General features: G+C 38.4%; 1 protein-coding gene across 1 annotated transcript; it reads left to right on the top strand.

Moving 5' to 3' along the window:
- Positions 1-58: 58 nt before the first annotated feature.
- LOC127439025 (uncharacterized) lies at positions 59-16,318 on the top strand. Its single transcript, XM_051695024.1, has 5 exons — positions 59-185; positions 6,236-6,562; positions 12,918-13,259; positions 14,098-14,226; positions 14,895-16,318. Exons 1-5 carry the CDS (start codon positions 140-142, stop codon positions 14,942-14,944), a joined length of 894 nt encoding a protein of 297 aa, XP_051550984.1. The 5' UTR covers positions 59-139; the 3' UTR covers positions 14,945-16,318.
- Positions 16,319-26,331: the final 10,013 nt, after the last annotated feature.

Raw genomic sequence — 26,331 nt, 5'->3', positions numbered from 1 at the left:
ATTTAGTGTTCTGGCAGGTCCCGCCTCCTGCGTTCGGATTAACCGGAAACAGATTGACGTCATGCTGTGCGCCATATGGTCTTAACACTTTCACTTTCACTTTCACTTCTCTCTCGTCGTTGTTCTCTTGCATGCACCGATGAGCCGCTGTATTTTCCTTGCTGTATGGATTTTTCTTGTGATTGGTAAGACGTTTATTTGTTGAATGCTGGCATCATGTTTGCGATAAAACACAATGCACAAAAGTAAAGTACCGCAATTTCATTTTTAGCTCTTAAGTCCTGTAAATAGTGAGGTGGGGCCTCCATGGATCGGACTTGTTGGTCCAGCACATCCCATAGATCAGTGATTCTCAACCTTTTTTTGATGAACGCCCCCTACTGCATTCCCTTACACCCCATTTATGTGACATTGTGAGACATTGGAGACTTTATGTAACCACAAAAAAGAAAAAAAAACATAAAACACAAAACTAATTTGCCTGATGCAACGTCGATGCATTGCATAATTTTTTACAGTTTTGTTAATAAATTCAGCAGGCTTACGCATCATGAATGTAAGACCAAACCTTGCATTTCTTGGAGGGCTATATCTGGGGCCCATAAAATGAAAATGCGAAGATAGAAACTAATAATAAAAGTGGTATTGTTATTATATTTCAAAAATAAGTGAAAAGACCAATAATATTGCATATTTGATCCATTCTGCATTACAGCACTGATTTTGAGTTGGATGCAGATGTCAATTTTCTGGTATCAACAACAGTAAGGTTATCTATAACATCTATAAAAAGTAAATTAACACCTAATTTATGTGACTAAATTATTCTAATAGTGTGACTGAGTTGGAACTCCTTTCATCAGGTTCTTATTGATTCAAATGAGTCATATCCGCATTTCTGAAGGCTAACAAAATCAGTTATATTTTCTTACACACAAACACAAATATTTTAGTCTGTTTCCTATAACAAATTTAATAGAGCTGAATAGAGTAGTGTTATTATAATATGTATTATGAATCTATTTCTGCCTAAAGTACAGTTAGTGTTACTATAGTAAATTCAAGCGTGGTCATGTAGAATTCTGTGCCGAATTAAAATGTTTTCCACGTCTCGTGCCATGCTTCTCACTGGCACTCGCAGCACTGCAATGATCAGAGGTGTGCGTTTAAGATCTCGAGACCGGTCTGTGAGTACAAACGCACCTGCTTTGCGCTCGCACCATTCTGTCCATTGAGCTGTATCCACCTACAGAGTCATACAGGTGCATTATCAGAAGCTGTGACTTCGCCTGTCTATTTGACGCTGCTAAACCAAATACTTAAGATGCGTTGCTAGACTTCAGAACCAGATGAACCGTGGTACAAATGCATACCAACCCGGCAGTGGACAGGGGTCAGCATGGGCAATCACACAGCAAGCTGCGATGCACTGTGTTCTGACACCTTTCTATCATGGCCAGCATTAAGTCTTTCAGCAATTTGTGCTACAGCAGCTCTTCTGTGGGATTGGACCAGATGGGCTAGCCTTCGCTAACCCTAACCCTAACACTAACCCTAACCCTAACCTAAGCACATCAATGAGCCTTGGGCGCCCATGTCGCCGGTTCACCTGTTGTCCTTCCTTGGACAACTTTTGGTAGGTACTAACCACTGCATACCGGGAACACCCCGCAAGACCTGCCGTTTTGGAGATGCTCTGACGCAGTCGTCTAGCCATCACAATTTGGCCCTTGTCAAAGTCGCTCAGATCCTTACGCCTGCCCATTTTTCCTGCTTTCAACACATGAAATTCAAGAACTGACTGTTCACTTGCTGCCTAATATATCCCACTCCTTGACAGGTGCCATTGTGACGGTATAATCAATGTTATTCACTTCACCTATCAGTGGTTTTAATGTTGTGGCGGATCAGCGTATATTCATACCAGAGCATGTGAGCGGAGTGTAGAGTGGAGCGGTGATAATTCCACCTGAGCGAAGAGTGCCTTTTTGAAGATTCCACTCCGCTCGCTCAGGCTGCTCAGAGCCGCTCACTCAACCCAGAATGCGCTTTGTGATATGCTGTTTTGGGAACCTGCGAAATAAGCAGCAGGCCTGAGGTTATGGAGTTCAAACATTGTTATAGTGAAGTTGCAAACCTTATACATAAATGCAAAGTAAAAATCAAAGCTAAGAACGAGGAAGGAGAAGAAATTGAAAGGGAGTGGAGAGACTGTGAGAGTTAGCAAATATTCCCTTTGGAATCTTAAGCATCACATTGCCAGAAAGCACGAGGATGTTTTACACGAACATGGTAGCGCAGTTATTATTCGATTATAACTAATAGATAAGTAGATAGTAAGCTAGATGGAGGTCCGGTTCTGCAGGGGTTGTGAACGTTAGAGCACCCTCAATTGAATATGCTAGCTTAATAATACTGTAATACTGTTGAATCCCGGCGAACACACACAAAATCCCTGTATCAAAACTAATAAACATGTATGATCTTGCAGATCAGTGTGTCCAAATTTGCAGGCGCAGCATTCTGCTTTCATGCCTTTATTGTACAATTGAGCATTTGAAAACTTTTAAAACTGAACACAATATTATGTTGAGAAATTGTTCATTTTAATTTACAGACCCAAAGTCTGATAGCGTTAAATCAGTAGCCTATTAATGTATCAAATCTACAGTATAATCATTCCGTATAATCAACTGAAAAACAATTATGAATTTCACTTTTACCTGTGATATTTACCTGTAATAATGAAAACATGTACCAGTCCATGTTTTCATTATTGCCATAAACGACTCAAAAATGCTTTAAAGTTGAAAGGATTGTGTTTTTCTGGGTCGGTTGTGTCACTCAGGACCAGTTTCAACTGAAAAGTGTGAATTTCCATGTATGCGAGTTTCTGTGCCACCGCACATATGTTTTATCACCTGTAGAGGCATGTTTGATCGCTTGTTTAAAGTAAATAAAGGTAATTAGGGGCCTGGGTAGCTCAGCGAGTATTGACGCTGACTACCACACCTGGAGTCGCAGGTTTGAATCCAGGGTGTGCTGAGTGACTCCAGCCAGGTCTCCTAAGCAACCAAATTGGCCCGGTTGCTAGGGAGGGTAGAGTCACATGGGGTAACCTCCTCGTGGTCGCTATAATGTGGTTCTCGCTCTCGGTGGGGCGCGTGGTTAGTTGTACGTGGATGCCGCAGAGAACTGTGTGAGCCTCCACATGCGCTATGTCTCTAAGGTAACGCGCTCAACAAGCCACGTGATAAGATGCGTGGATTGACGGTCTCAGACGCAGAGGTAACTGAGATTTGTCCTCCACCACCCGGATTGAGGCGAGTCACTACGCCACCATGAGGACTTAGAGCGCGTTGGGAATTGGGCAAGTCAAATTGGGGAGAAAAGGGGAGAAAAAAAAAGAACTGAAGAAAATGTTAAGGCATTATTTGAAGATGTTCAATGGCATATGTGCTAACAGAGAAATATTTGAATACAAATGATAAGGAAGGTCTGGTAGACCTGATTATCTAACAGCCATTGTAAACCAGTACAAAATAAACAGCGAGGTTTTATATACTAAAACACAACAATACAATCACATAATTTCAGATGTGTACTAAGCATTTCGTAATTGAATAAATGTCAGCATAGAGCCTATATTTCACCCAGAGGGGCACCTCAGTCCATGTGGGCAAAGGGGCAGTTGCTCGGGCATGTGTGCATGCCTGGTAACAATTATAGCCTACAACAGAGAAACTTTTTTTTTTTTACCGGTGAGTGTGAGCGGTACTTGAGTGGAGTGTCCGCTTGGGCCATGAGCGGTTGAGCGGAGCAAAATGCACATGGAGCGGATTATTGTGTCATACCGCTCCGCTTCGCTCACATGCTCTGATCCATACCATATGTGATAAGTGTACTTTTTGCAACACATCAGTTGAAGACCGAACATGTATTGTTTTTATTGGCATCAGAAACAGTCATTACATTAATGCAATGATTGATATATAAATATAGAAAGGAATATTTGTGCAGAGTTCCACACAAACAAGTTTTCTCTCTGAGAAGTTTCGTCTCTTTCCATTTAGTCCTTTAATGCAGCGCTGCTACAGCCATCAAAGCACCGCTTGTTCTGAATGTGGAGCAAGTATCGGCCCTTGACTTCATCCGCTTCGCTTACATTGAAGCACGTTATTCTGTGTCTAGGATGCACATAAGAGATTTTGTGCCGCTCTTTACTGAAGTTTTTCGTGTTTCTCATTTTTCTTACTTTAATAGTTTTGTGGGATGAGAGGTTATAGTTATTTAACCTATTTATTTGTTGATTATCTGTTAGTTACCCTGTTAAAGGGCTGTGCTTAGAGTCCATATATCCCTACACTGTTAGGCCTTACCTTGTTATTTTATAGTAACATACTGGCAACACTGTTTCCAGCTAGTAACTAGTAATAGCTACTGCAGTTGTGTACAGTAATTTACTGATTATTCTAATAGCTGAGGAACGATACCTGTAAATATCACATACATTATTATTTTTATATTTTATATTCATTATTATTATTTTTATTATATTAAATGTATTAATAATAAATACATTACATTAGTTTATTTATTTTTTACACCAGGATCAAGTGAACACTGATAGAAAATAATATTTAGTCAGTGTTCATTTTAAAGTCCTAAATACATCACACCAAATACTTCTCAAAGTCTACTTTAACTGTGAAAAAGCAGCGAGACGCGACGCAACAACTGAAGACGTACCAATAGACCAACGCAGACGGAAAGCAAGACGCATCCTCTGTGAACAGCCCCAAAGTAAACTTCAATGGCATTGCCATGGAAATTCTAAATACAGACCTAAGTAAACCTAACTCCCTAAATTACCTGACTAACCTGCTGGTCTCCTAGTTTCCCAGTCCGCTGGTGCCTTTTTCTTCAGCGCATTACAACTCAGAGTCCACTGAGAGGTTGACAATACTCACTCAACCCGAGAATCTTGTATTCTGTCACTAAACGCTTGCGATTTCACCATAATACCTCATATCTAGACTTATGCTGCAGCATAATAACTCTACCCAGACTCCAGTTTCTGCTTTTATCGTCTATTAATACACGGTCGGGGGTTCCGTCAGACGCAGCTGTGGAACTCACCCAAGAAAAGTTAAACACAAAAGAGAGTATGATGATAATTCAAGTCATCGTTAGCTGCCTATGTGTGTGTTAATGCAAAAAATGACCTTAATTTATGAATACAATTTTTTGTAATGTAGCAGCAAAGAGAGGGATTAATGCCTTTGAAATGAAATGTTCAACAAGACACAAGAGCATCGGTGAGATCAGAGACTGAGGTTGGTTGATAGGGTCTGGCTCACTGTAGATGTTTCAATTCATCCCAAAGGTGTTCAGAAGGGGTTTAGGTCTGAGCTCTGTGCAGGCCAGTCAAGTTCGTCAACACCAGACTCGGTGAATAATTTCTTTATTGACCATCGGTGTTGGGTAAGTTACTCTAAAAATGTAATTAATTACGAACTACTAATTACATCTTCTACAGTGTAATTACTGTACTAATTACTCTGTCTGAAAAGTAATTGCATTACTTATTACTAATTACTTTCTAAAACCCTGATCAACCTCGACCAGATGAAAAATACAAGGATAGACATGAAACTGTTCTTTTAATTCTTTCAAATAAATCATATAAAATCAAATAAATTATTCATGATCTGGCCAAAGAATTTAAGGGGGCGGCGTTAAATTAGAAAACAAATATTTTAATGTTAGATGTTAAGTTTCGGTTTTAAATTCACTATTGTTTTATATAGAATTGTTCTGTTGTCTATACAGTATTTAATGTAATTACATCAGAAGTAACTGTAATTAAATTACTGAAGAATTAAGAGTAATCCATTACTTTTTTTAATGAAAAAGTAATTTAATTACAGTAATTAATTAGTAATGCATTACACCCAACACTGTTGACCATTGACCATATTTTGTCATGCTGTATCAGAAATGGGTCCTCAGACCAAACTCTTGCAATAAATGTCCACAAATGTCCCTAGAATTTCATTGAATGCCACTGCATTAAGATTTGTCCTCAGAAATTCTTGGAATAGCCAAACCCATTATTTAGAAGGGGGTGTTCATATACTTTGGCCATATATTTGTAATGTTTACAGTGTCGGAAAATGTTTAATATATTTTGTTCCACTACATCTCAAGAGTGACTGTTTCTTTGTGTCTTCAGGACAGGTGATCGATGATGTAGATGAGTCAATGTCATTGATGGAGGGAGATTCCGTTACTCTACACAGCAATTTAGGAAACAATCAAGAAGATATTATGAATTGGTATTTCAAAGACACTCGCATAGCTAAATTCAGTGGAGATCTCAGTAAGTCCTGTACTGATGTGAAGTGTAATGAAGGTGTTGAGATGTTCAGAGACAGATTACAGCTGGATCAGACTGGATCTCTCACCATCACAAACATCAGAACCACTGACACTGGACTTTATAATCTCAAGCTCCTCAGAAGCAGCAGCACAAAGATCTTCAGACTTACTATAATACACGGTAGGTCATTTATTGAATGTTTAAAAGCAAGTAAATTGTTTAAATTAGCTCAATTATGTGTTCATTGTGGACTGATTGAACAGTTGCATTCAGAGCTGTTTATTCTCTTTCCCTGTTGTTTATTTTTATATATTATATATAGTAAATATAATGTATATTAAACTTCCCCATATAAAGATCATCTTTTTAAAAGCATTTGCTGTGAAATTGCAATTTGTAGATTTACGACAGTTTGCATCTTTAAACAGAAGAGTATTATTTTAAAGCAGTTAGTTTTAACAGTTAGTTCTGGTTCTTTAACAACTGCAGTTGTATTCTCGTTGAACCGTTTCTTATCATACGAACTCTGTCTATTATTTTTTACTAAGTGATTTTTAGTTCAAAATGCAGAGGATTTAATGTGAAATGAAAATGTATAAGTGCAAAATGTGGGCAAATGTTGCTCTCCAGGGGCTGGATTCACAAAATTTTCTTAAGAAGAAAATCTTCTTAATTACCATTTCTTAATTTCTATCTTAAAGGTGTAGTATGTAACAATTTTCATGTAATATTCGCCTGTGAACGGCTTGTAACGCAACTTAAAAAATGAGCCCTTCCCGGACTTCCTAGGTTGCCTATTAAAGCCTGTAGACTGATTTTCATGGGAAAGGGAGCGGGTCGCTTTTGCCGGGAAAATCCAAAGGATGTGACGTTTATGCGCGCTCCCGAGAGCCTTGACTCAGATAGTAGCGTCTCTTCCGCTATTCAACAGCGACAACAAACTGCAACACTAGGTAACGTTTATCCAGCAAACGTCCGGCTCCCAGCACAACACCGACTCCTACACAAACTCAGAGTAAGCCAAAAAAAAACATTTATCTACTGAATCCCGTCTGGCTAAGCGGGAACGTGATCGTGGTCGAGTGAAAACTAGAGTGAACATCGGCAGGGCCTTTCTTTCAAATAATTTCAACGATCTTCTCTTTATACTAAAAGTCAGGTGTACAGGATAAATTTAAGCAAATACGCTGGTTTCTTGATCGTAGTACAACATATGACATACAAAACATACAATAGTGCAACAAAACAGTGCTGTGCAACAGTAAACTGTCTGGTATAGTTCAGTAGTATGTAGCTGTATGTGTGTATCACTATGCTTTGTTAGCTGATAAGTAGTTTTAGTTTAGTCTCAAAGTTTGTAGTAAAACAATCATAACTGTGTAATTTTAATTATGCTACCTCATCTGTCAGCATGATGCCGGTGAATCAAGTTCAGTCTCTTTGTACGTTACATCATTGTTTTGGCTGATGCTCGCTCGCTCGCTCGCGTACCTATGGAGTGTGTGCGCGAGTGCGAGCAACAGGTAGCTGCTGCAGTTCACTTAACGGCCACAGGTGTCACTAATAACAAGTGTTTCTGAATCTTACATACTGCACCAAGTTATGAATATTTTGTATTCCCGAAAAAACTTATTAAGAAAGTTTTTATCTTTTTTCCATCTTTGTCCACTGTCGGTCATCTTTGGGACGCTCTTGGGAGGTTATTTCCAGCCATGCTAGTGCGGCTCCTATTTACTTGAATGTGGAAACACCAAAATCTCATCCGGTTGGACAAGATTACGATCAATGAACAAATTTCAAATCAGCAATAAAATCTGTCAACACTGGTATCATAAGATACATTTATTGTTATGGTTTTCCAGTGTTGAAGTACTGAATTTGTTGTAGGCTATTAGACAATGTCAAAGCCTGTCTTTTTATTCTTAAGAAAAAAATTAAGATGTTCTTAAGAAAATATTTGAGAACTTAAGAATTTTTCAAGAATTTCACTTAGGAACGTTCTTACGAACTTCTTATAATTTATCCTAAGAACTTTTTTTTTTGGGGGGGGGGGATTTTTCCCCTTTTTCTCCCAATTTGGAATGCCCAATTCCCAATGCACTCTAAGTCCTCGTGGTGGCGTAGTGATTCGCCTCAGTCCGGGTGGCGGAGGACAAATCCCAGTTGCCTCTGCTTCTGACAGTCAACCCGCGCATCTTATCACGTGGCTTGTTGAGCATGTTGCCACGGAGACATAGCGTGTGTGTAGGCTTCACGCCATCCACCGCAGCAACCATGCTCAATTCACCATGCGCCCCACTGAGAACAAATCACATTATAGCGACCATGAGGAGGTTACCCCATGTGACTCTACCCTCCCTAGCAACCGGGCCAATTTGGTTGCTTAGGAGACCAGGCTGGAGTCACTCAGCACGCCCTGGGATTCGAACTAGCGAACTACAGGGGTGGTAGCCAGCGTATTTTACCACTGAGCTACCCAGGCCCCAGGTTATCCTAAGAACTTTCTTAATTTTTTTCTTACGAATATGTTTTTTGTGAATCCGGCCCCAGACTTGGAAGTCAAGAAATTTGTAATATTTATTATGTCTTTAATGTGTATTATAAACTAAAGAAAACAATATTCAAGAAGAGCGTAGTAATTATAATACAAAAGTTGAATATTCTTGTGTAATTATGATTACTCCAACTTTATTTGGACAGTATTGATAAGTGAATGTGATATAATTATGAACATTTTTATTTGAAGTCTTATTCAACAAAATTCTAATTCTAATACATCCTTTGATGGCACCCTTGGGCTGAGACTTCCTGAGGCATCTTTCGCTCTGCTCTTGAGATGAATTTGGTTGGACAGTCCAGCCTGGAGAGATTACCAGTGGTCTGAAAACTTTCCCAATTGTAGATTATTTTACGTACAGTGGAATGATGGATTTTAAATAGCTTTGAAATGGCTTTAAATCCCTTTCCATCTAGTGTGAGCAGGGGACAAACTGATTTGTTGAGGGGTATGCACCGTCAATGTTTGCCAAATATTACGATTCAAAACACAAATTGAAATAAAAAAATTATATTTATAAAATGTATTAAAAATAATCTACAATTCAATAAAAAGGTTACAACTTAATGTAATGCCAATAATGTATTCTTATGCCCCCTTTCCTGTCCTCTTCACCTGCTCGTCGTAATATTGGTGTCAGCTATCGGTGAATTGATCAGCGATCTCGACACATTGATGATCAAACTGATAACATAAACGCATGAGCACATCGCGGCCTTTGCTTACAAAGAGGCTGTAACCTTTGAAAAATGAGTGATTAAAAGATAACCATATTTTAACGTTTTGAATCACAATACACTGAATATAAAGGAAATAAACACTTCAAGTTTCAAGTTTCAAGTTTTATTGGTCACATACATGACCATACACAGTACGACATGTAGTGAAATTCTTGGTACGACTTTTCTTCCCACAGTTTACGATAAAAACATATATATATATAAGGAGTACAAATAGAAGTAAAAAAACACAATTAAAAAAACACAATTTATAACATAATAAAATACACAATAAAATAGAAGAAATATACTGTATGTACAAGTATGCATATGAATATGAAATGGTGCATAATGACAGATGTAGAGGTGGTAGCAGCAACAGGTTGACTGGCAATATGTACATTGTGCAAGGTAAAGTGCAATTGTGCAGTAATGTTGACCTGCAACAGGCTAATGTTATAGAGGTGATATTGTAGATGTATAATAATGATAATATAATAATATGATAATGAAGAGTGTAATATTGCTTCAAGTGTGTGGTGATGAATAGTGAAACTAGTCCTGGTGATGTCCTTGGTTCAGGACATGGATGGCCTGGGGAAAGAAGCTCCTTCTCATTCTCTCTGTTTTGGCCATCAGGGAGCAGAAGCGTTTCCCTGACCGCAACAGAGAGAAGAGTCCATTATTAGGATGGCTGAGGTCTTTCATGATCTTTCTGGCTTTGGTCCAGCATCATTTGTTGTAGATGGACTGCAGGTCTGGGAGTTTAATGTGGGTGGTGCGCTCAGCTGATCGCACCACTCTTTGTAGAACCAGTTTGTTCCAAACCAAGCTGTGATGTTTCCCGTCAAGAGTTTCCTGTAAAAGTTTTTTAGCACCATAGAGGGCAGTTTAAAGTCCTTAAAGTGCCTGAGGTGGTAAAGATGCTGATGGGCCTTCTTCACCATGGTGTTAATGTGGCAGGTCCATGACAGATCGTGTGAGATGTGTATGCCAAGATAACGGGAACTGTCCACTCTCTCCACTGTGGCCCCGTTGATCATAATGGGGGTGGTAGTTCCTCGCCTGCTTTGTGCTGAAGTCCACTATCAGCTCCTTTGTCTTGCTGACATGCAAAAGGGGGTTGTTCTCCTGGCATTAGTCCTCCAGTCCTTTGATCTCCTGCAGATAGGCCCTCTCGTCGTTATCAGAGATCAGGCCCACCACAACAGTGTCGTCAGCAAACTTGACAATGGTGGTGGAGTTGTAAGTGGCCACACAGTCATAAGTACGCAGTGAGTACAGCAGGGGGCTTAGAACACAACCCTGGGGGGCTCCAGTGCTGAGGGTGGGGGGGGGTGGGGTGAGACATGTCTGCCCACCCTTACTGCTTGCGGCCTCTCAGTCAGGAAGGTGGAGATCCACTGATGCAGAGATGGGCTAAATCCTAGGTCCTCCAACTTGGTGGTGAGTTTAGAGGGAATTATAGTATTAAAAGCTGAACTGTAATCAACAAACTGCATTTTAATATAATTTCCCTTCCTCTTGTCCAGTTGATCTAGGACTGCGTGGAGGAGATGTGTGATGCATCGTCCGTTGAGCGATTTGGACAGTAAGCGAACTGCAAGGGATCCAGGGTGTCAGGTAGTGTGGAGGTGATGAAGACTCTGACCAGTCTTTCAAAGCACTTCATCACAATTGAGGTTAGTGCTACAGGACAATAGTCATTAAGGCAGGAATGTTGGGGTTTCTTCGGGATAGGAACAATGATGGACTGTTTAAAGCAGGTTGGAATTACTGACTGTTCCAGGGAGAGGTTGAATATCTCTTTGAACGGGTCTGAGGACCCGATCTGGTCCTGCTGCCTTCCTGATGTTCACTCTCCGGAAAGCCTTTCTCACATCGCACTCTGTGATGGTGAACGCGTTTCCAGCATTAATGCTCTCCGCATACAAGCAGCCGTTATCACTATTACCGCTGTCAGCACCTTTAGCGCAGTAAACTGCAGCCTCAAAGCGAGCGTTAAAAGTGTTAAGCTCGTCTGCGAGAGAAGCATCAGCATTCGCGATTTTGGGGATGGTGTTTTATAGACGGTTATCGTATAGTCTGTTACTTACTCGTGCTGTGCATCCCAAGATAACTGCATTCAAAAATATAAATAAACTCCAGAGTCATCTGAAGTGTTGTATTCATTAGTGATCACCTCAGCAATTCAGGCGTGAAATATCTCGAACACAGCTGTGAATTCGCCGTTATTCCAACTCATTCGAGATGTAAATTCAATCCAGCTGATCTGTAACTAAGGAAGTTTGGGTTAAGGAACGATAGTTTTGAAGGAAACCAGACGAAAATACACCTTGCTATCTTTCCCAACCAGCGACTGCTGTTTCGTTCAACTCTACGCAAGGTTGTGGTATTTATAAAAAAGGGGCGGGGCTTAAGTGGACTAAATGATAGGAGAAGTCCTGCATACGTCACCAGAGAGAAGTCTGTCGTTTCACTGGAAGATGGAGTTATTATATTTTGATTAAAGATTACAAGGTAAAAAAAAATAAAAAATACATATGCATGAATGAATTGTTCACAATAAGATCAATAACATGCATTTAGAAAATAGATAGGGTGAATTTTTTATTTACCAAATTTTCCTCAGTTTCTCTCTTACTGTAAAGCGATTGAATGCTCATTCACAAACATACGGCAACTTTTTGCATAACCGTGAGTCACTGTCCATGACAGAAAAGATCAAAAGATTAAAAGTTGGTTAACTTCAAGCCTTTCCTCAAGATTTGCAATGATAAAATGATAAGATAAGCCCAGCAATTTTTTCTTTATTTTTATGAGCTGTTTTTCATTCCCCCTCTGACAGTCAGAGCAATAACAATATGCACATTTTAAGTTAAATAAAATCAAATAAAAGTTAAATAACATGTATCCCTTCATTATTGTTTAAGATTGTGCTTTTTTTGTGTGCAAAAGTTGATATTAGTGCCCCCATATGGTACATATGTTGCATAACTCATTTTTGCGCCCCTTTATGTGAGTAAATATTCAATTTTTAGTCTAAAGTTGAACTATCCGGGGCTGTTTGACTGAAGGATTTATTTGAGGACAATCTTTCTGATCTTTACACATTCTGTCATTGATTTTATTTCCACTGATTTTCTCTATATTCAGCAAATTGAGGTGCACAATTGTTTTCAAATCCACAGTTCTTTTGTGCACTTTGTCCATCACCCCCATCAATAAATGTTGCAGCCACTGTTCGTGTGTTTTCCAGGTGTGCCAGATGCTGAGGTGAAGTCCATATCAGTGGGAGATTCTGTCACTCTACACACTGATGATACTGTAAAACAGGGAGATGTTGTGATGACGTGGTATTTCAATGACACTCGTATAGCTGAAATGAATGAAGATCCCAGTAAGAGCTGTACAGATGTGGCGTGTGATGAAGGTGCTGAGAGATTCAGAGACAGACTGAAGATTGACCATCAGACTGGAGATCTCACTATCACAAACACCACAACTACAGACTCTGGACTTTATCAACTAGAGATCAGCAGTCGCCATCGCCGCAGTATCAGCTTTAGGTGCATAAAGACCTTCAGTGTTAATGTCATTGGTGAGTATGATTTAGACATTTAATTCATTAACCACTGACCTCTTTAAAAGTCAACTCAGCCATGTTTTCATTGTGGACTGTTTGAATCGGTAACATTCAGAGCAGTTTGACCTGTATAATAACACCAGTTATTGTCAGCAATTATATTATTTTTTTGCCATATTTTCCACAAGATGGCGCCATTATGTTTTATCCTATGGAGCAAATACATGCTTTTTCCCTATTTTCTGTTTGCTGTATTATAGAGCATTGTAGGCCAATCGAATAAATGATGCAGCTAAAATTGTGTGTGTGTGTGTGTTGGTATGGATGTCAGAGTGTGTTTTGTATGTGTGTATGTGTGTAAAACAACAGTGTCATTATGTAAACAAACTGGTATTTAAAGGGTTAAAAACCTGAAAATGAATGAATATTTGGTAGTTATGATCAGGACTGATGTTGGTTAAAAAAGTCAGTGAAAGTGGAAAATAATATTAATATATAATAATTTTATGGCAGTTTTTTTTTAAGGACCTTGACGCACAAGGGTTAATATAAAAAAGAAAATTATTTATATTACAATCTCTTTCACCTTGGCATGCATGTTTGTATTTTACTACTTTTACTCTTATTTTCGCATTGTGTCTCTATCACAGCAAACACTTGCTGTTGAAACCCTCTGAACACATGTGACTCATCAAAATGACAAATGATAGATTCTTCATGCTGACCATTTATATGTCTAAATCAGTCTAAATCAGATTTCTATTTACTTTCTTAGTACTTGTTATACTCAAAACAGACAGGACTTTGTGACAATGTCTTGACACACACATAAGATACACCTCTATTTGTTTAGGTGTTACAGATCTGAGTCTGTATTCAGGTGTTCTAGCAGGAATATGTGTTGTTCTGGTCGCGGCTGTCGCTGTAACTGGTGCTGTGATTTACGAACACGGCAGGAACTCTGGACAAGCAGGACAAAAGGGCAAGTATTACATACAACTGATATAACAAGATAAGAATATGATTTACACTATTGTGCAAAAATGAAAAGTCAGGATGTGCAAATAGGTATTTTCATACCTTTTTATAAAAAACTGTAATTTAACAAAAGGAATCTGTGTTTAAGGAGGCCGTCCCATGCTCAGGTAAGATACTATATGCATTGAATCTCTCCGCCTGCAACCTGTTTCATCTGAAGCCAGTTGCACACTGTAAGATTATTTTCGGTGCTTTACAATTGTTGCATGTCAGAATGTACTGTACACATATTCAATAAGACTTTTTGTGAACTTTGCTTTTTCAAGTTATTATTATTATTATAATTTTAATTCGAAATTTGTCTTTATTTAGTAAGATAATGTCAAGTTTTATTTGTATAGCACTATGTGTAGTTTATTTATTTAGTCATACATATTGTTTAAAAAAAAGCTTCACTGGAAATAAAACCTGAAACGAGCAAGCCAAGGGCGACTGAAAGTTTACCAGTCAACACAACAGATTAAACTGAAAGCCAATGACATGATAAAATGAGTACAACATGGCCTTTATTCACTGATAGATGACCGCTGTGCTGGTTGTGTCTCTTGAGTAAGTTTGAGTTTAGTTTTTGTAACCTTCTGGTTTGTGTAACTGAAATGTGTTTTCTTACAGGAGAAAGGAGGATGGAACGTGTCAACTCATCAGACCCCGATGTTGACTGAGGACACTGAGACTACCAGTGTGTGCCCACTGTAATATTATTTTAATATGTAATATTTATTACATATGTAATAATGTAATGGGTAAGAGTGGAGATTGGCATTATGAACTACCAGTGTATTCCAAATTCCGTTTTTTTTAATATTCCGACCTAAAAATGTTACCCATGTGAATTGTGGACAACTGATCCGTTTTGAACATTATGTACAGTTCTCAGGCAGTATTGTTGTGGGCCTTTAAACAGCTCATCTGTATCCTCATCTACCAATTGTCAAAAACGAATGTTGACTGAAAGATTGTAAACATGGGTGAAATTATGTCTAAATTGTTTAATACACTGTCTGTTACCTGCTGTTTTGCCAAAAAAACTTGTCGTTATTTTATAAGAACTTAATTCCAACTAAAAAAATTGTTACCGTATTTTACATTTTGTACTCAAGTTTTTATATGTCATTCATTATAGTGTGTTTTTTATTTTATTTTATTGGACAGTTTACAGTTTACATCGTCTTCAATGATCTTACAGTGTTAATTGTAGCCCAGTGTTTCCCGATAACATTGCAACTCTTGCCAAGTTTAAAGTAGAACTTGCGTAACTACCAGAGCTGTGTTGAATAAAGGCTGAAGTACTGTGCACTTGTAATTGCTATTGTGCAACGTGCAGTATGTGTCTGCCATGCTACAGACTAGCCGCATTTGCGGATTTGAACCTGCCATTAGAGGAAGAGGAGGAAGCTGTCATTTTGCATTTCAGTATTTCTTTTAATAGGAATATTTATTTAATTAGGCCAATTTATTTCAGTTTAAAAGCTATTATAGGGTAACATTTTGTCATCTTGTGAAAATCCAAATTATTAAAGAATAGATCACCCCTCTGTTGCTATTAGTTGCCATTACAAGTTCTACCCTAGTGTAACTTTTTAGCCAGTTATTTCAGCTTCTCCTGTAAATGCATCAGTGCATGAGATGTATTGCTTAAATGACAAGGTAATCGTGGCTTTGCATTGATCAGTATGGATTAAAATCCTTTTTGAAGTGCCCCTTTTCTCTGATAAGTCTGTAAATTGGCGAAAGATTAAGTTAAGTTGCACAAAAGAATTATGAGTGTTCGGACTCCAAGACTTGTTAATAAGCTAATATTGATGCTTTTAGAAATGCGCTGCAGAGAATAAGTTGTAATCACATGTGACAAACATTCTAATAATACTGTATTACTGTAGTATCACCACTGTGTCTTTGATTAAAACTGTAAAATGCTGTATACTATAATGCAATTCGTTTTTTACAAAGCATCAGCATCATGACATATGTTCATGTGCCAGTGTTTTTTTATAAATAAAAAAATAAAATCTTAAACCAAGTATTTCTTTTAGTCATTATCCATATTTGCTTATGGATACATATTTGCATATCCATTTTTTTTTACCTTTATTGTTGACGTGCAAAAATGTGATATTTTTCTTTGTATCTGATTGTTATTTACGATGAATTCACGATTAACAAGTAACAGCCTTCTTGAAAGGGTTTGTGGTACTTTGATTATTGCTAAAGAGGATGCAACTGCAAAATCTGAGAAGCATTTGCTGGAATAGAAGTAGGTTTGTTCTCACTTTGTTACTTGTTACATTTTTAGCCTTTTAGACAAGCTGTTTCATTTACAAGGCTAAAATACTGTTAAATGCACGGGCTCCCCCAATGTTCATCCTTGATATTAGGCCTACCAGTGTTACTCGATACGAAATGCACATGGCTGTTTTGATGTCACCATATTGGAGTTTCTATCTAAGCAATGTGCTATTCTTGGAAATGATCATTTAGCAGATTTAATGGTCATGTGATTCTATCATGGCTGCCCCCATGAGGGCACCCCTGCTGCATGTAGAATAAAAGAGCTTTTATAAGGGTACTGATATGACTGAGAGGCCATGATTGTGTACATATGTTTCAAAATTAAAGTTCATTTCTTAAATGAGGCAAAATCATGTGTAAAGATTTCTGATTGGGTGTAAGTGATGTTCATTAGCTTCAGCCTAACCCTTTGGCTTGGATAGATGACACTGAGATGTGTTCCGATTGACCGACATCTGCCCCTACACCCTTCAACGCTCCGTAGCTGTCACTTTGGAGGGTTAGCCTTCGAAGAGATTAGGGCGTATAGGATGAGCACTTTGGAATGGAACGCACCCTGTAAGACTGGGTTCTGCCGAAAGCTGAAAAATGCTGTACTTGCAGGCTGTTTCCATTGGTGGGATGAAAATAACTTATGTTGCCTTTCAGACTGTTCTGAGACCAGTTCCCTTGAGGCACATTCTAACAAAAATGCTGTGGGCTAAAGGCCTGCCCTTTCCGTAACAATTTTGCGGGACAAACTTCAGACAACAGACACGGGCTCACTGTCTTTTCTTTTTTAAATTATTGCACATTTGTAATGAAATCAGGGTTACAGATTTTCCTATATAACAATTATAGTATTATCCTTGCAATAAGAGTGAGGTTCAGCAATTCGTTTGTTTACACTCGTAGGTAAAGGCAGTTTCAGGTTGGATATTCAAAGTGTATTCGCCTGTGGTTTTCCTTACCTACATCAACAGCAGTTAGGGACCGTCAACATAGTGACAAGTCAAATGTTTCAAATTTCAATGGCTCTTTACCCATTACTCCATAAACTTTCAAAATTGGTTCTACTTGACCCAATGGAAGAGACTTGCAATATTTTAAATTATTTATTAAAATTTGTTAAATTCATTAGATCCTTGGTCATGGGACCTACAACCCTCAAACTACTTTAAGAACATCCACTCGCTAGCCTGAAATATTGCACACCCTTTGTTTGTCCATTTTCATCTCAGGTGATTTTACATGAATTATCATATTTTTCATTGTTGCAAATTTCTATAGCTCCTTGGTCATGTGACCTACTGACCTCAAACAAGGGTCAGAATATCCACTGACTACCCTTCTATACTGTGCACACCTTTAGTTTGTCCATTTTCATCTCACATGATTTTTCATGAATTTTTGTAACTTTCCAATTTCAATTGCTCCTTGGTCATGTGACCTACAACCCTCAAACAAGGGTCACAATGCTCATTGACTACCCTTCTATATTGCACACCCTTTAGTTTGTCCATTTTCATCTCACACCATTTTACATGAATTGTTTTAATCTTTCTACTAGTTCTACTAGTAGCACCACCAACGCACAGGATTGGTCAGCTACAGCGACTCTGGAAAATGACAAAAAAGTTTTTATCTCGGGCCCCCCTTGAAAAAATCCTGGCACCGTCCCTGCTCATTGGTCAGTCCGTTTTCATCGCAGTCCAAAGGACAAGAAAAAAAACATCTGTATTGTTGGCGAATGATATGTTGGACCCGATGTGAATAGCGCCATAGGAATCCATTGTACCTGTTCAAAAGCTTATTCAGAACGAACAGTCCTGAAAAAAAAAATGATTTGGGGTAAACAGGCCTTAAGCCATTAACTGATTAGGAAGCTGCCTTAACTTTTAGATGCAGCCACTGTATTTTAGGACAGGTGTTCCACCCACATTGGTGGAAAATTGCATATGCAAGAACCGTTTACAGAACTATATGAATATCATATGGTTGTGCCTAAATGTGACTCCCTGCCAGATTTTTACTCGCTGCTTCTTGATTTTGTTCCTATACCTAAAGCCCACCCCTAACCCTAACCATACTAGGGAGTCGGCATGACATCGGTGTATTTTAAAAAAGGACAAGAAGAAAAAATGTAATGGCATCTACTCTAATATTATTCTATTTGTATCCCTGTCTCAGCCTCGGGACTCCTATCCCGAGGTCACTAGAACCAGCCGGATCCGGCTCCATTCCTGCTTGGTGTCGGACTCCACAGCTATGTGTCTCTAAGTGATGACGATTAAATGCAGCCGGTGCCAGACATCACTTCAGTCTATTACGAAGGACTTCAGAGGATGAACTGATGCCAACCTCAACCATAAGACATGGGGTACTTCATATGCCATTGCCTGAATCTTGGACTTAGGACAGACCTCAACGAAATAACCGGCCGGTTGAACTGCGATGCACCTCACTGATCTCGGCCTGCATCACCTTGGTCTAATGATGGACTACACTCTTAAAATGGAATACATAGACTATCAATTAATTGCCAACAAAAGCCTTCATCAGTCAACCAACAAAGGACAATGCATCTACAGTATGTGAACTTCTGCAGATAATCCAGGATGAACTTCAAAGACATTAGTCATTAATCTTACACTTCTACAAAATCTTTGTTTTCTGTAAAGCTTCTTTGAAACAATGTGTGTTATGAAAGGCACTATATATATAAATATGACTTGACAAGAACCGGTTCTTGGTTCCCAGCTCTAATTTTAAGCTTTTAATTGACAAAATAGTTCATGTCAGGTTGAAAATCTGTCACCCAAATATACAGCACTGCTGTATACTGAGGATCATGCATCACACATCAGTGCTATGGCATTATGGTATACGTCTTCCATAGCTTCAGCTTCTGACGCATCGAAGTTACATTCTTCAAAGGGAACTACTCGGTTACTCTCATAACCGTGGTTCCCTGAAAAGAGGGAACGAGACACTGCAAAGCTTTGCAGCTGCCACTGATTTTTCACATTTATGAGACGAGAGATACACTCTCCTTACACTTTCTATCTATCGGAAAATCCTGACGGTGTGGTGCTGGGCTCTGACTTATTTCCTCACTATGATGTCAGTATAGGTGGAGCGCCAAGCCAGTCAAATTTGCATAACGGTATAGTGTTCAAGGACACCGCCCTTGGGAGGCGCTTTCCATATTTTCAGCATCTGACGCAACGTCTCGTTGCCTCCTTTCAGGAAACGAAGGTTTCAAGAGTAACCAAGGCATTTTTGTTGTGATTTATGAGGAAACAGACCCACAGAGTATCTCATTGTCTCACTACTACACCAGTGTACACCACTTCATCCAATTCTTTAGCTCTCTGTGAGAAAAACAAAAACAAAAGGTTAAAAAAATCCTCCATATGTGCAGTTTTTGTTTTTCAAGAAGAGTCTTAATAACTCAAGAAAATCAATGTAATCTCTCTCCTTTTCACACGCCCTGGTTTTTGCTGCTATTGGCTGTGCAAATCTCATGCTGTCAGGGTCATACCAGAAGCGTACCGCAAATATTGGGGGTGCTACAACAAGTCTAGTGGGTTACAAGTATTTTACCCATTCATTATTTTGCATAGGGATTACATAATATTCTTCATTAAAAAGTTCTTAGCCATGAACCAAACCAACCAGATCCGAGGTGAATCACGACCTTACAAAAGTTGATTAAAAAGCGAAATAGTATCTGAAAATCGTACAAAAAGACAAAAGTACGTGTACTTAATGCATTCACGTCAAGGTACGGTTTGAGACCCCTCTATTCTGTTGTGCTCCGTCTATATCTTTGAACATAAAACCACGTCCTGTGAAGGAATCCTTCTGCCTGCTGTTTTGCTGAGGCACATTGCCTGTAGAGCTGATGACAGTGACTAGTAAAAACATGAGGGTGGTACTTGGTTGACAGTTTGAATGGGAGGAAAATTTCTTACTGAAGAATTTACATACGGGTCAGGGGGTATGATTAATTGTGGGGTTTTTTAGCATGTTGATTTTCATATAATCAATTGCACTTAATGAACCCTTTAAAGTAGGATTTCTGACTCTTTTAACAGATAACAGGTATGTCTAATTCTCCCTCAACATAAACAACTGCCTTACCAATTTGCAAGGGACACCACCAATAAAAAAGTTCCTGTCTATTGATTATAAGATTCTATTCCATTGCCTCAATTAAAAACAAAAGGGGTACCATCAAAACACATTTAAAAAATCAAATGTAATAAAAGTACTAGAATATTACTACAGACTACAATCACTAGAGTGTACAAAAATGTTGAAACCATTTATCATCATGCACTAACATTTTTACTGTATGCACAGACAATCGACCAGCTCAGTTTAGTTTAGTCAAAGTGAAACCTGTTGTGGTCTGATTTCTTTTCTTTTTTTCTTGGTTTTTTAAATGTGGTTTGGTCTGTTGGGTAGACAAGCATCTTGTGCATGAGAGTGCATATTTACTGTCACGTCAAGTCATCTTTATTTGTACAGTGCTTTTCACTAAACATTGATTCACAGCGGCTTTACAAAAAATCATACAGCAATGTTTGTAATGTCTTAAATGTCGTAAGCCTCCAGTGAACAGCTTAATTGAAAATCATGCCTTAACGTCTTTGTCTTTAAACCCAGTGAGCAAGCAAAAGATGACTGTGTATAGTTTGCAGGTGAGAGACTCTTTCTAACGGAAGCCTCAAACCGCAAAATGGAAAAAAACAAATTCACAAGGTTAAAAAAAAAATCTTATGACCTATTTGGACAGGACTGATTTTACATGGGGAGGTACAGTTATGCAATAATTCCCAGAGATTCTCTGTGATTTTAATCTCATCCAAATCGACATGTAGTGTCTATGTATACATGTACACCAATACTCTGATTATTGCAATAATTAGATTAAGATGTTTAGATTATTTGTGAAAACCTCTTTAATTCAGTTTATATGCTGCTTGCCAATAATCTGATTATTCACTGAGAAATGTGATGTTTAATGCTTTTTTATAAAATAATAATAATAATAATAATAATAATAATTTAACTTTAAATAAAGCTTGGCATAAGGAAAATTAGTCAGTCAGTTTATGAGTCTTTCTGAACGATTTATTAAAAGAATCGGTTCATAAGAGTAAGTTTTGAATACAATGGATGTGCTGTCTGTTTTGTTTCACTACAAAGAATCGGTTCATAAGAGTCATTTGTTTGTCGGACTACACTGGGTGCGCTATCTGTTTTGTTTCACTACAAAGAATCGGTTTATAAGAGTCATTTGTTTGTCGGACTACACTGGTTGCTATGTCTGTTTTGATACACTAAAAATAATCGGTTCATAAGAGTCATTTGTTTGTCGGACTACACCGGTTGCTATGTCTGTTTTGTTTCACTACAAAGAATCGGTTCATTAGAGTCATTTGTTTGTCGGACTACACCGGTTGCTATGTCTGTTTTGTTTCACTACAAAGAATCGGTTCATTAGAGTCATTTGTTTGTCGGACTACACTGATTGCTATGTCTGTTTTGTTTCACTACAAAGAATCGGTTCATTAGAGTCATTTGTTTGTCGGACTACACTGGTTGCTATGTCTGTTTTGTTTCACTACAAAGAATCGGTTCATTTGAGTCATTTGTTTGTCGGACTACACCGGTTGCTATGTCAGTTTTGTTTCACTACAAAGAATCGGTTCATTTGAGTCATTTGTTTGTCGGACTACACCGATTGCTATGTCTGTTTTGTTTCACTACAAAGAATCGGTTCATTTGAGTCATTTGTTTGTCGGACTACACCGATTGCTATGTCTGTTTTGTTTCACTACAAAGAATCGTTCATAAGAGTCACTTGTTTGAATTTAAAATACACGTGCTGGATGTTGTTGTGTTCTGCACACGAGGACAAACTCATTTGAAAGATGTACTTGCCATTTTTTGTGGTATACAGTCTTTTTATCTCACCAAAATTCAATTCAGACTGCAAACAGACTTTTACAACTCAGGAAAATATGTTTTCTTTTGCCGTGGGGCTGTAGATTCTGCAGTTGGGGAGCACCACTGCTGGAAAACAGTGCAAGAAACTGCCATGTTGCATGAAGCTGCAAAGTGCAGCTTTTGTTTCGTGATATTTTTTAACCTGTGCTTGAGTGTAACATCATCCGTCTGCAGCACTGGCGCATGCGCACTTTGGTCAGAGTGGAAGAAATGCGACTGAAGTGTTTACATGCCAGTATAAAGTGATTAAATTAGGAGTACTCCACATATCTTACTGCGATTATCATTACACTGATTATTAGCATAATTGCAATATCACAATCGCTATATTCTGTTTACACGAGCAACAGTTTAATCACTGTATTGCTTTAATCTAATTGTAATCGCATTATGAGGGTGCATGTAAACATAGCCAGTATTTTTTTCGTTACAGACTGTGCGTTCCAGTATTGGTAAAGATTACAGCATCTTTTATCTTCTATAAAATGCCTAGAAAAAATAATCTCATTATTGATATTACCATATGAGTCCTGTGCGAACTGTCATGCTGGTAAAAAGCAAGTTAATCTGTTAAGCCCTTTAACCTGCTAATGGTTAATGGTTACAGCAATGGAAAAAAGATCCAACATGACAGAAAAAAAGTATTTCTGGTGCTGATGCTCCAATGAGCTTCTTCTTGTACTGAAGAACTGACAAGACATCAAGCTGACCTGAATGTTTTTATCGCACTCAGCTGCATATTATCACAAACGCTGATTGTAATCCATAGTGATTCTGTCACCAGGCGTTTTTTCCTTCATTTTTCTCCAGCACTATTTATGAATGAAATCAGAAAGCAGAAGCACAACAGTCTGTTTTTATTGAACGGGACATATGAACATATTTGCTCCACGGCAAGCCTTGAGAGGATAAACTTGCAATCACCAGTGTTGGGGGGTAACACGATAAAAGTAATGCATGTTACGTAATCAGATTACTTTTTCGAGTAACTAGTAAAGTAACACAATATTGTTTAATTTTAGACCATAATATCTGAGTTACTTTTTAAATAAAGTAACACGTTGCTTTTGTACACCTCTACTTTGACTTATGCAGCCAAACTGCTCTGTGTTACAGCTCCCTGTAACCTGGAGAATGGGATGAGAAATGACTCTGGATCAGTGACTCCGAGCAACGTTCTACATCGATTGTGTATGCTGAGAAAATGTCTTAGTTTCTAAAAAGATTCTACATTTATAATTAACAAGTAACAAGTATAAACAAACCATTTTTATGACATTTTGGTAGCATTAAAAACGATTCCATTCCTTTGAAGTTGTATGTGATCAAACAGTGGTGTCTGTGCACACCATAGATCAACTCAAAACAAGCATGCACTGAGATGACTTAAGTGAAAAAAATATTTTATTATCAGACACATTACTTGAACATGTTAGGCTGGCATTCCCCACTGAATTTTATCCTGACTTCTGAAAAACATCTTAAGTTGACTCTGGCATTGTCTATGGGCACCGCATATGATGACATATATGATGCAGGTTCAAGTGTTGGATTTTGCTGCTTTTGGTAAGACAGTGGTTATTCTTCATTATTCATATTGGCTGCCATGTTGATGGAAAAACAAATCATGCATATTCATGTTATTGATTCTTTATAATAAATATGACGTGAAGACCTACTTTCTAAATATCTGTTTGTTTACTATGTTGTTTTGACATGAGTGTTGTGCAGTAGCTAGCATGACCTGTAATGTGTCTTGAATGCAATGCATGGCTTATTTGTATGGAACTAAGAAGAGAAAGTGGCTGTGAGAAAAAAGTAATTTTTTTAAGGAGTAATGCAATATTCTAATGAGTTACTTTTAAAAGTAACGTTACCCAACACTGGCAATCATACACTTTCACAAGGTAAAGTTACACCATGAATCGCATCCTAAATAACTCTTTTACAATTGTTTATGCTTTCGCAGTACTTCTGTTGTAATTTCAGCTGGTTCTATGTGAAAGGGAATCAGTGAGAGAGAGTGTCGTGAGTTGGTATGTTTGTCACTCATCCACCATTATTAATTGCCAAGTGTCATACCTCCAACTGAAGAGAGCAAGATCTCAGCAAAACAGTTGGCAAATGTGACACCTTCAGCCAAAATCAAGTTGTTTTGAGTCTGCAACTAGCGATGTGACTTTGACACCAAAGCTTCGAAGCTTGTGTCAGAAAAACATCACATTACATATTGAAGCACTGTGACGGAGCTTCTTTTGTTTTGGACAAATCACGTGATCTGTGATGTCTGAAGCTTCAGTCGGCTGAAAACCATGTGACTGCTTCAGTTTCTGATTCAAAAGAAGCACAAAACCTGAACCCAGTACAGTCACATATCCATATTTTCATTCCCCTGTTAAAATGTTACTGCCCAGCCCATAAGCATATTTATTTTCCAATCTACACATTAATGATCAGTTATTATTTCACTCTCAGATCTCTCAGATGGTCAGTAATGAACCCATTTTCAATACATTTGAGCAACTTTGGCAATGATTGGCTGTTATAGACTCCCTTCAGAAAGCTCTGAATCTCTAATTACACTAACTCAACAACTATCAAGACTGGATTTTAAGGAAGTTCTTTCAGTGAGTGATCTCAGTTGTGACTGGCTGTCTTCTGTCTCTGATCATCACACCATAAATCTGTGTGTGATTCTTTTAATTTAATTCAGTTAATTGATAGTCCTACTCGTTTAAATCCAAAATGCCCCGATGGATCAACACAACTTGAATTAATCCTGAGTCCTGACAAGTGCACCTCCAAAATACACAGACATATGTACAATATATATGCCAACGATGTAAGTGATCACTGTGTCGTTGCTGCTGTAAGGAGTACTAAGCGCTCCGAAAGCATGGGTCAGAAAGCAGTTTGTTGGACAAGCCTTTAATCACGATCTGCACCAATATGATTGGAACCAAATTACTCGTATCGATGTGGAAACAGCTTGGAACCTTTTCCACAGTGAATTTATTAATTTAGTAAACAAACATGCCCCAGTTAATAAATATAGAGTAAAGGCTTGTAACATCCCGGTGGTTTACTACAGAGTTTACTGACTTTCTTTACCAACCGCAAGAAAGAAATGCAGCCTGGGCTAAAGCCAGAAAAACCAAGCCAGAGGCTCAAAGGGTTATTTTAGGAAGTTGCGTAATCTCTGTATGTCTCATATTAAAAAGCTAAATCAGAGACTTTTCTTTCTGAAACATCAAGACACTTAAATAATCCAACAAAATTTTGGAAATGTATTAAGTCACTGTCTTCTTTTGAAAATGGTACAGAAATTCTGAAATATATCAAGGAAATTATACCTTGACTGAGAAGTCTGCTGTCCGTAAGCAAAACAGCCAGAACAAATGCCCGTAAGCAAAACAGCAGCGGCGTCACATGTAGCGTCTTCGGCTAGGGATTTGTCTTAGAAAAGATTTGGATGTTCAACTCCCCATGCTTACGATTGGGTTGAACAAACACCAGACGCAAAGTTGTATGGTTACTCACAACAGGTACCGCAGCTCAGTATACCGGCCATCATTCAACCACCTACTAATGTTGCTGTAACTGAAAACGACCTCCGCTGCCAACTCGCCACAATGCACATGCCACCAGCTTCGCTCTAATCAAAATGAATGGAAACAGGAACGGAAACGGAAATGCCGGGGAGCGAGGAACCCAGGATCACCAGGACATGTATACACCCATCAAAATAAGGGTCCTTAAA

This window comes from Myxocyprinus asiaticus, chromosome 50, assembly GCF_019703515.2.
Source record: "Myxocyprinus asiaticus isolate MX2 ecotype Aquarium Trade chromosome 50, UBuf_Myxa_2, whole genome shotgun sequence".
Classification (NCBI taxonomy): Eukaryota; Metazoa; Chordata; class Actinopteri; order Cypriniformes; family Catostomidae; genus Myxocyprinus; species Myxocyprinus asiaticus.
This window is presented reverse-complemented; position numbering and strand designations above follow the sequence as displayed.

Coding starts and splice junctions, on each gene's coding strand:
- LOC127439025 (XM_051695024.1), top strand. CDS start 140: ATGAGCCGCTGTATTTTCCTTGCTGTATGGATTTTTCTTGTGATTG. Junction 186..6,235: donor ATGGATTTTTCTTGTGATTG/GTAAGACGTTTA, acceptor TTGTGTCTTCAG/GACAGGTGATCGATGATGTA. Junction 6,563..12,917: donor CAGACTTACTATAATACACG/GTAGGTCATTTA, acceptor TGTGTTTTCCAG/GTGTGCCAGATGCTGAGGTG.